The sequence below is a fragment of the Athene cunicularia genome, assembly GCF_003259725.1.
Source record: "Athene cunicularia isolate RWA chromosome 2 unlocalized genomic scaffold, athCun1 chr2_part1, whole genome shotgun sequence".
NCBI lineage: Eukaryota > Metazoa > Chordata > Aves > Strigiformes > Strigidae > Athene > Athene cunicularia.
In genome coordinates, this window is record NW_020799095.1 from 149,475,088 (window position 1) to 149,486,718 (window position 11,631).

General features: G+C 39.0%; 1 protein-coding gene across 3 annotated transcripts in view; it reads right to left on the reverse strand.

Moving 5' to 3' along the window:
- The window catches only part of TRAPPC9 (trafficking protein particle complex 9), a 546,185-nt gene that overhangs the window by 529,651 nt on the left and 4,903 nt on the right, over positions 1 to 11,631 (reverse strand). For 2 of the 3 annotated variants that reach the window (XM_026841777.1, XM_026841775.1), the window contains exons 2-3: positions 11,624 to 11,627; positions 9,645 to 10,245 (exon numbers count right to left, since the gene is read on the reverse strand). In XM_026841777.1, the coding sequence (XP_026697578.1) occupies positions 9,645 to 10,228 (584 nt within the window). In that variant the 5' untranslated portion in view covers positions 10,229 to 10,245; positions 11,624 to 11,627. Of the gene's footprint in view, positions 1 to 9,644; positions 10,246 to 10,535; positions 10,625 to 11,623; positions 11,628 to 11,631 lie in introns of those variants that run through there. The other variant, XM_026841776.1, reaches the window with a different exon arrangement.

Genomic DNA, 11,631 nt, shown 5'->3' on the forward strand with positions numbered 1-11,631 from the left:
GAGACCGGCCGCCCCCCGCCCGCCAGGTCCCCACACACAGCCCAGGGGGGCAGCGGGCCCAGAGCCCCCTCAGACAGCCCACAGGGCCCCGCAGCCCTCCCGCTCCTCTCAGCCTCGGCTGCAACCGCTGCTCCTGCTGCTGCTGCCAGTGGTGTGTAAAGAGTTGCTGATGTTTGCAAAGAAACACTGTTTGAAATGTCGCGGTCCTCAAACAGGGACATTTTTCTGTTAAAGGGATAATTAGTGAAAAGCAACTGTCACTTCAGGCAAGAACTGATAGGGTTTGTCTTGCTTCTCCTTTTTTTACACATTAAAATAAACGGTGAAGTTCTCTTTCCCACACAATATTCCAAGACCAATGAAGTCCTACTAAAAATATTACATAGACAAAAGAAAAGGCAACTTGGGCACAAATCCATGCCATAAAGTCACTAACCTTACTTTCTTTTTTCATAAATTGCAGCTAAAGATATGTGACATGTGAAGTAAGACACTAGACTTCCAAATCACCTCATGATTTAAGTCCCAGTTCAGGACAGTGCAGCTCTCCCGAGTCCACCAGCAATTCTGTTCTCCCTCCTGCAAAAGTATTCCCTAGAAAGAATGGACTTGTTCTACCTCATAAAACTGTTATCTTAAATAAAACTCAAATGTCAACTTAGATATTTTATTCATTTCTCTACACTACTCGAATAGTCTATTCTTTTGTTCCATCCTGGTTTTGACTGGGATAGAGTTAATTTTTATTCTTAGTAGCTAGAAGAGTGCTGTGCTTTGGCTTCAGTATGGGATTTGCTATGAAAAGAAAGTTGATAATACACTGATTTTTCACTTGTTGCTAAGAAATCAAGGACTTTCCAACTTCCCATGCATGCAGGTGTACAAGAAGCTGGGAGGGGGCACAGCCAGAGCACCAGATCCAAACTGGCCAGTGAAATATTCCATATCCTGTAGCATCATGCTCAGTATATAAAGGAGGGCCAGCCAGAAGGAGTTCTTGCTCACTGCCAGGACTGTGGTTTCAAGATCTTGGGTTTTTTGGTATTGCTAAACAGGAACGGTCTGGGTATCACAAAATCACAGAACCGTCTACATTGGAAAAGACCTTGAAGCTCCTCCAGTCCAACCAAGAACCTCACCCTGACCGTTCCCAACTCCCCCAGATCCCTCAGCGCTGGGTCAGTCCGATTCTTCAACCCCTCCAGGGATGGGGACTCCCCCCCTGCCCTGGGCAGCCCATTCCAACGCCCAACAGCCCCTTCTGCACAGAAATCCTTCCTCAGAGCCAGCCTGACCCTGCCCTGGGCAGCTTGAGGCCATTCCCTCTTGGCCTGGCATTTGTTACTTGGTTAAAGGACTATCAGCTGGCAGACGGTGAGCAATTGCATTGTGCATTACCCATCTGTACTTTCTATTATTGTTTAATTGCAATTATTAAACAGTTTTTATCTCAACCTATGAGTCTTCCCTGCATTTCTATTCCCCATTGCCTGGGGTGGGGAGGGTGAGCAAGCAGCTGTGTGGTGTTTGGCTGCCAGCCAAATAAATATATATAAAAAAAATTATAGGCATACAATTTCACTGACCAAACTTCACACCAAGGTAAAAAGAACTCTTTCTTCTTTGGAGGGCTTAAACTAAAAGTTACATGAGAACAAAATTTTAATTAAAAGAATTGCTGTGGGTGTCATTCTTTATCATATAAATGAAGTATGTCCAAAGAATCTGGTTAAAAGAGGTTTCCAAAAATATGAAGAATTATATTGGATTGACTGTCATAGTTCTACATTTTTAGCTTTTAGTAGATGTAGTGATACTTTTTCAATTAAACCAAGTTTTAAAAAATTACCTTGTCTATTTGAACATTTAAAAAATACGTGGCATATTTGAACCTAACAACTTAAAAAAAAGCCAAACAAAACTAGGGTAACAAGTCCAGATGCTGAACTCCTCTACCCTAGAGCAAGACTTGAATGAAGAGGAAATGCCATGATTATGAAATGAAATGGGGTGTGGGGTGGTAGGTTTTTTTCCAACAAAGAACTTCCCAGAGGATCCTAGAGATTAATTCAAGTGCAAATGAAATAATCTCTCGTAACACATCTGAGCAGACTGTCTTCATAAAGTCTGTAATGTGGGGCTGAAAAAAAAAAACAACAAAAAGGGGACAGAACATATAAAGTATAAGGGTAGGAATAAGCATATTAATTTATTTCCTTTAGATTTTAAGGCAGAAAGGCTAGGAGAAATGATAATAAAACAAACAATTACATGTTATTCTTTTGTTTGCTTTTGAGGTTCTTGGTTTGGATTTTTTACACCAAAGAGAAGCACCAAGTCCAAGGGATAACCACTGTGTTCAGCCACCAAATAATGTCTTATTCCTTGTAGTTGGTCCGAAAAACTAAAGGTTCATCAAGAAAATGAAGAGAAAGTAACTGATTTATATGGATGATGGACTGAAATTTTAAAAGAGAAGATACATGGAAGCACATACAATGTCCTTATAAAATTTATAATAGAAAAGCAATCAGAACTAGTCTCACTGTTTACAAGAAAAACTAGAAATTACAAAGGGAGACAAGAAGCATGTCTCCTCTTGTTCCTCCCCATCTAAAAAGTGACAACTCCTACATAAATGTTCCCACTTTTATGATCTATTACATCATATTCATAATTGATGTGAAGACGACATTAAATGAAACTAAACACGACTGTTGTCCTTTATCTTTCAGATACGCCAAGAAACTGCAATATTTCTGATTTTTTAGTTTTCAAAAAGCATGTACTTTACAGATCTTTGTAACAAAAAAAAAAAAAAGCAAGAAGATTCAAAGTGAAAACTAAAGCTGCTCTGCATGAACTATGGAAGGGCACCAAATCTTACCAAGATTTCAATCTGAGATCTGGGTTATAAACAAATACCTGAGTCAAAATTTACTTTGTAATCCTGAATCAATACTGTATAGGAGGGTGTAAATTGTTTACAAAGCAGATTTTACTAATTCCTGAATGAAATTAAGATTATAAATGTGATAATGCTTTTAACTTTTTTTACACAGAATAAATAGTGGAATTGGAGAATCATGGTTTCCTTACGCAGCTATAATTCCTTTCAAAGATTCTAACAATTCCTCTCCCTACAGTTTCAAGTTATTTCTGTGTTTATGGACAAATTACTTTTCTTGTTCCCTCAAAACTGTAGTTTTTAAGAGGTTTTTCTAGATTTTCCAGAGTGCATATGATCAAGTTCATAAATATGAGTCATACAGCAAAAGGAAGACAGATGATGCCAGACTCCTAAATCAGAACCTAGTACCGGAATCATTTCAGTCATACTGCCTCACCAACAGCTCTTCCTAACCAATACCTAATTTTGCTGCAGACTTAAGCATATGTCAATATATGCAAAGTTTGAATGCATTTACTCACTTAGACATCAATAAACATTGTTCATACAAAACACTTCTTTTAGAAACCCTCCTTATTTATAAACAAACAGATAATTTATTCCCGGTGATGAAGAAATTTACTATTAATTATTCAAAGACTGAATTCATTCCACCTACGTTTAGGCTCTTAAATGTGGTACCAAGACAGCATCTATCTCCTACAGACCCTGCAAGCCTTCACCATCCTCCTGGAAAACATTTTACCACTAATTATAGACTGAATTTGCACTGCACAAATGTATAAACTGTGTCTTAATTTAGTGCTCACAATTACGTACAATGATTTCAGACTTTTTTTCCCCCTCCCAATTACTACAAGCATGTCCAAAAAGACAAAAGGCAAAGATCTCGTTGAAACAAAACCCTCTCTCCACAGACAGCAAAACTTCATTTACTTCTTATTTGGGAAGCCTCTTTTGAAAAAAATCTAGTATCTACAATATGAGGTTGTTAAAAGCAGGTCTAAGTGACTGATGGTTTCTTCAGAGCATACTGGAGTGCAAATTTAATGGAAAAAATCATACACGCATGTATGTAGCAGCATAAAATTATTATTATTCATTTTAATACCTAGCTAGTGTTGCTTCACAGCTTTATCTGAAGAATCTGGTCACAAAGCTGAAAGTGAGAAGCTTATCGATAATCTTTCTAATTTATTTTTTATTAAAACACTTTAATTATTTTGTCTCTCTACTGCTTAAGTCTAATCTACTTGATGATAGGAAGTCCATGTAAGTTAACTACTCCCTTTTCTAGGATAAGATTACAACCCTTTTCTAGGTCAGCTTCTTGTAGTACCCTACTGCTAAGAGCTGTTTCTATTTATTTTTCCTCTAGAAGATCATTTAACACATTAAGTTTCAAAGACACACCCAAGTCTCACCCAAAGACACACCACAAACCCCTTCCAGAGTGTGAGGCACTCAGAAATATCCTCAAGGAAGACAATGCCACATAATGTAGGACCACAGGTGGAATACTCCATAGCATCAGTCATCCAGACTCCTCTTCAGAAGGTCCTCTCCTCAACACATCTACACATACAGTTGACAACAAAACTAGTTTAAAATCTTATTTTCTAAAGTTAGTTGCGTTAATTGGGTACCTAACACACTCTTTATGTTCTCTTCAGAATAACCACAATCATTACCATCAGCAACCACTACTACTACTTCAAAGTGGAAGACAATAAACCTGTTGCAGAAACCAAAGCGCACTACTCAATCCCATTTCCGTTTCTACCTCATTCACTACATAGGATACAATGTTTACCTCTTCATCCCCGACTCTCTTTAAGGATCCCAGGATAATTTTATGGAAAATTCAGAGCAACAATGTTATATTTCAAGACAGAATATATTTTCACTACAAACCATCCAGCAACAGGTTTAAAGGAATTTCTGGATCCTCAAAATTTCAAAGTGGCTAAATTTAAAAACAAGAAACATGCAAAATGAATTTGCGAAAGTATTCATGCAAAATGCTTCAACAAAAATTTCCATCAAATTCTGCTAATTCAAATTAGCATGCAGAACTAGAGATATCACCAATCATATCCAGACTTAAAAGACACAGCTACGGCATTTGATCCACTGCCAGAACTTTTGAATTTGGAAACCAAACACAGGCAGCAACAGCTTCATGGCTTTGGAGTTTAAAAAATAAAGCAAATTCCAGAGGCCAGCAGCCACCTAAGCAAATTATGTGTCCTACAAAAAAATTCAGCATTGCTACCAAATATAATTGCCAAATGCACCAAAAGGGGTCAACCACAGTAGTAAGGCTCCAGGCAGCAATTATTTTTGTGTGTACTGAAAAATAAATATAAAAAGCAACATTAAAATGTGCAATGAAGGCGGAGCGGAAAGGCCGTACATGGAAGAAAGCTAACTATTTTCAATATATGCAATCACAGCCTACCTTTTTAGACCCAACAACAAACTCACAGGGCAGTATGAGAGAAGAAGAATTAAAAAAAAAAAAAAAAAAAAAGGAACAAAACAAAAATTAGAAAGAATTAGAAAGACAGAGAACAGAAAGAAAATTAACAGCCACATACACATACTGAGATATCATAAACTTTGATAAACTGGTGAAGAAATCCCATCTACGATACTGTGTAGAAAGACACATCTATAAATACAGCCCTACTTTCTCATCACTCAATAGTATTAAATGGATGCCTTAACAGTTTTAAAAAAGAAAGAACCAAAGACACAAAATGATGTGAACAACATTAAAATGTTCTTATCCAAGTAGATTTATAATCATACATGAGTAAGTTTATGCTTTTAGCTTAAAACAGAAATAAAATAGAAAAATTAAACAAATGGGATTTCAGGTATTTCTGGCAAGTATGTTTCTGAGTTTCAAGTTTGTAGGACCTCTGCATCATCGTAAGAACACACATTTCCATTCTTTTCAATCAGTCTCCCAGCCTCCTACAAATAACCACCAAGTGCAACTCCTTTCAGAAACTTTTTCAGTTATCCTCAACAGCCCCATAACCACATAATATTTTACCTAACTTACAGACAAATAAACAGAAAAATTAACAGATTTGCTAAGATCACCTATTGGCTGAGTGCTCTAGACATTAAACCAAGGTCAGACTCCCAGTCCTACAACTTCTATTTAACAGGGCAATCTTTCTTCAAAACTTCTTAGGACTTAATCCCACTGTTTTTCAGATATAGTTTCCTACCAACCAAAAAATTCTTCTACACAAATAATATAATGGTTTTGTGCATACTGTCATCACAGTATGAGTTCTGGGAATGTTGTCTCTTCTGCTCATTATACAAGCAACTTGCCAAAGACAAATATCAGCTCCACTTTTTCCAAGAACTATCTTATTTGAAATGCAGTATTATAATCCATCCGTCTTCCTCATTTATGAACTCTGCTTCTTAAAAGAAGCCAACCGTGTTGCAATTATTATGCAACCAAATTAATGCTGGTCTTACTAACTGGGTGGGAGATCTGTTCTACGTATCTAGTCTTGATCATAACCTAAGTATTAACCTTAATAATTTACAATAAATTGCTTGGAGAAAAGTCTCTTTGAAGATACAAAAAAAAGTTCTGTAGTTTTAATTAGTCTTCAAATCACATGACCATAATTACTGTGTCCCATGTAACAACATATTTTCACTCAATAGATCAACCCAGTTTATTAGCTTAAGGTTAAAGCTGCAGACTACGTCTAGTGAGACCTTTGTGCTACACTGTGAAATTTAACTTCAGTTTTAGAAGTTACAGGAAAAGATATGCTTATTTAGCCTAAGCAGACATCTGCAACTACAGCAGCAAAGACACATACTCTCTGTTATCTACAAGCACAGAGAGGGTGCCTGCTCTTTCCATCTATTTAATATAGAATATTTGTTCTTTTTAACCAGTTAGTTGCACTCTGACTTGGCAGGTCAGGATATTATATACAAAAAAAATTTAAATAAAGAGACAGAGGGTATATAAAAAAAGAGTAAGGGGACATTCTTTGCTTTTAACCCCTTAGAAATTTCCACCTAGTCTCAAAAAAGCTGTTTCATTTACCTCAATATCTCAATAAATTATCCTTTTTATATTTAATTCTTTAAACTCGTTACACTGACAGACTCAAAACCAACAAAGTAGCAGAAGTTATTCTACTGGATGCTCTCACACACTCCCTGCATTCAAGCAACCTTTACCCTTCCCTGAACAGAATTACACAACTTTGCATCTTGCAAAAACAGAAACTGGACTCTGGTGGAGAAGGTCCTTTCTAACCCTATACATCCCCATTATGACTTAATGTAATGTTTTCCCCTTAAATGGGGAATCTGTCACTGCAAAAGAGAACATGCTATAATAAAAACCTTTTACTGCAACCTAAGTATTAAAAGGCAATATAGTACCATTTACATCTAAAGACCTAGGCTTGAAAAGTGTAGGTATTTTTAATGAACTGATCTTAGTTCAACCACATCTCATGGTCCTGAATTTCTGCTAAGTAGAACACGAAGCAGAGAAACATCATACTCCATGAAAAGTGCTAGAAAGGTCCCTGTGCAGAGAAGCTCAGGTACACCATGCATTTCTAACTCAGCCAAGGACAACTCCTTTTCTGACACTTTTTTGGGATTACATAAATTTCTCCTTTCTGTTACAAAACTCAAAAAATTTTTTTTAAAGTCCAGGTATTTAGAGTATTTTCTTATCCACACAAAATACTAAACTGAATGTACAGATCTTTTAATTCAGCTTGCTTATACTATTCATATATAAATCCTGAATTTTAAAAACATCAGAAGCACTGACTCCACAGCAAAATAAAGCTAAAAACATTCTTACTATTAAATCGAAAGAGGAAATATTAGAATATATAACACCTTTTATTTGAGCAGTTAAGAGCAGCAAACATTTAAAATATATCCATTGATCTAGACTTACTGAAAAACTATTTGGTATTCCAACACCCAGCAAGGTTGTATGGCTATCCAAACCCGTAATTAACTCTGTATAAACCCATATGTTTACAGAACGAGGGTCATACACCTTCCATTTTGCAAAGAACTCAAGCATCACACTAAATCTGTTACAACTCGTCAGTGCAAACTGCGTAAGATACCTCCTTGGATACATACGGACAAACATACTGCCTGTTATTTGAGCTCCCTCCCCAACAGTTCAGAACTTCACAGGAAATATTTAGCCACTAGCTACAACACAGGCACTGCTTGTAAGTAATTTATGTAAGGAACCGATTATCAACTTGGAAGCACACTATTTAGAAGACACAATTGAACAACACAATTCTGATTTTGAGATTCTTGGCCAAAACTCAGTTTTCTTAGCTAACTGGAACAGGAAATCTCTGATTACATTCAACAAAATTCATCCAAACTAAGTAAATAAAACTGAGATTCTAAAAGGGCTCATCTAGTCTACAAAACTTTACTGCCCATGCAGAGTACAAAAAACAATCAACATAATAATTTATACCACTAATGAAAGTTGAATAGTGCAAGGACTAACCAGGACACTGAAAATGCAGCTTGAGAAGGGAGTAACATTGGGTAAGCAAGTCAGAGCAAGTTCAACTGCTCACCAACAAAGAGGACCAGGACCAGGGGAGAAAGGTACTGTTGGTCCTTCAAGCAACCAGAGATAATTTAATGGAGGGCTTTAAACTAATTAGAAACTTAGTATACTTTCTTCCAGTATGTCATATATAGACATTCTAAGGCTCAGACTAAATATGAAGGCAGAGCTGATGAACATCAAAAGGCTTCCCAGTTCTGGACAACCCTGCCTGGATACCTCTGACCTTTTAGACACAATAACCACTGCTGGCATCCCTAGTAGTACAAGACAGATGTGAATGATACTATTCCCATTCATACTACGTATTTTGATAGGGCTTCCACACCTCTATCTTTTCCAAGACAGTTGCTTCCATCCTTTGGATGTGACTGCAAACACCAGAGTCAAACATATTTTGCACCTGCCAGTAGCTAGCAAGCCAGAATTACTAATCCCTAATACAAGAACTATGGAACACTCAAATCTGAAAGATAAGCATGCAAATAATTAGGAGATAAAGATGTGGAAGAAGAAAACAAACAAACAAACAAAGAAACTGTAACATACACTAAACCAAAGAGAACTTGTGAGAAGAACGGTAGCAAAACAAGATGGGTCAAAAATATCAAATAATTAAATAAAAATGAAAGACAGGGAATGATGCTGGATTTATTCATCCAAATAAATGGTGTTTCATAGGATGAAAAAGTAGACAGAGGCTTATGGAAAAAGAGTAAGTAGGATTAGTAAAACACTACTCAGCATAATATAAAATTATTTTACATCAATGTTAATTGAATTTATTAATACTGTATATCTATAGACCCTTTGAAGCTTTACAGCAAAAAGTCTCTTTATAGCAGAATCTGTCAAACCTTTCCTGTGACTTCTTCCTACTGCTTGATTAGCCTCATAAATTAAATATATATAAACACAAAATATCAAATATGGTCAGACTACAAATTAAATTCTCTTAAACTACATCAGAGGCACACAGTAAGATAGGGGCACAACCTCTGTTGTAACAAAGTATGCTTTGACAGTTCTAACAGGCTTATTCTAAAGGCTAGCAATTGCCACAAACATTTTTTCAAGACCTGCAAGCTGACAAAAATAGCTGCTTACCTACTATCGGTGTCCAGACCTACAAAATCCTTCTTCTCAAAAGGAACACAGAGGAGTGGGATCTTGTCTCCAGACTTATCGGTGGCTCTGTCAAGCCGCTTAGACTCCAACACTATGAAGAGGGATTCGATAAAATCTTCTATTCTCTTCTCCACAGTTTCACATTCATCATAGCTGGGATAAAACGCCACATCTGTGCGGGGCTGCTCCGCAATCTCTCCTTGAAGCCCAAAGACAAACAACCGGGAATCATAGAGAGTAGAACCATACATTTCCTTCTGAAGATGGAATTTTTCAAAAGTCTGAGGCCAGTCCTTTGCAGAAGAACAGTCCGTAATAGTTATCAGCCCCACAACTTTCCTGTGTGTCTGAAAATCCCCCCATTCGTTGTTCTCTGGGGGATAATGGTGCCTGTAACGGATATACAACACACGCTGAGAGTCGCGCACATTGACTTGACTCACTGCTGCAATGCGCTTGTAGATCCTGAAAAAGCTCTCTTCAGGTACAATGCCAATCGGCTGAACCACAACCAGGAGAGTCTGATGATCCTCAGCACACTGCATGTAGTCAGGAACACTCATTTTGCATCAACTGCAGGCTAGTAAAAGAAAAATGTATATATTATTTTTTAACATTCAGAAGTACACGATTGCTGTACCAAACCATGGCTTTGATGCTAAACACTTCAGCATCCTGTATATATGTGCTACAATAGTAATACTTTATCATTTTACTAAATCCTCAATCATGCAGCCTATTGACAAGTTACACAGTACACAAGGAGCGTTCTTAGACACATATCAGTATGGCCACATACAAAAAGATCTCTAAATGAGGTTTTTCCAACCGAATCAGTTTCCCATTCACTGTGCAGCTCCACAAACCAACCTAAACACATGGGGCAGCGGAGTCTCTCTACCACAGCCAGAGCTTAACTGCTTGCTGAAGCACCACCTCAGACGACGTCCTTTGAGACTCAGGCTCTCCGGTCTACCTTGGGGAAAATACGGAAAATTGTGTGAGGTGGAGCGTAAACCGACACCGCATCGAACGACCAAACTTTACACAGCTATCAGTGCTCACACATGGCCAGGCAGAGGAAGATCAGAACACCGATTTTTGAGAAAAAATGAAGTCATCGTTTTCTCAAAAACACATGCAGGTTCATCAGAAGGGCCAAGCAAAGTTTTCTGCTTTTATATTTAAATATTTATAATTCCTTCTCGTCTGAGCTATCTGAAACTGATTGCTGTGCTGCAGCTGGATTTGAGTGAAGATGCACATAGCTAAACCCTCACATCTCTGAAACCTCCAGGGCCCGTACAGACCCCTTGGTGGATTTCAGCTCCAAAGCACCCTCTAAAACATACATACAACCAAATAAAGAAAAAAACAATCCACCTCAGAACGCAGCACAGCTTTAGACTGACACTACTTGGTTTTACCAAACAGAATCAAGGGCTGGGGAGCACAGGTGGCAGAAAAGCAGCTCCTGGAGAAGAAGGAAGAGGAGGGGCTCCTTCACAACTCCTGAGCTGCCAGACCCGCTAACGTACAGTCCCTCTGCTCCCCCCGCTGCCCAAGGCCAGGCAGGAGCGCAGAGCAGCGCCCAGCCCCTGCTGCCCGCCCCAGGGGGGGCCCGGCCCGCCGCCGGGCAGGAAGGGTGGGAGGGCTTCCCCCTCCCCGGGCACATCCCCACGTTGGGCACGGCGAAGTTTAGAAGGGGAAAAGAAATCGATGTTAAGCGACAAACGCGGAGGAGGCGCGGCGGCAGGCGCACAACCCCCGCAGCCCCGCCAGGGAGAGGGCTGAGGAGCGGCGTGAGGCGAGGGGAGGCCCCGGGGAGCCGCTGTGGGGGCAGCGGGGAAGGGCAGAGCCCCTCGGGTGAGGAGCAAGGGGGGGTGGAAAGAGGCGGCCGCCTCAGGGCAGCCGCGGGCTCCTGGTGGGTAACGCGGGGAGTAGGGGGGGGCACTCACAGCCCTGT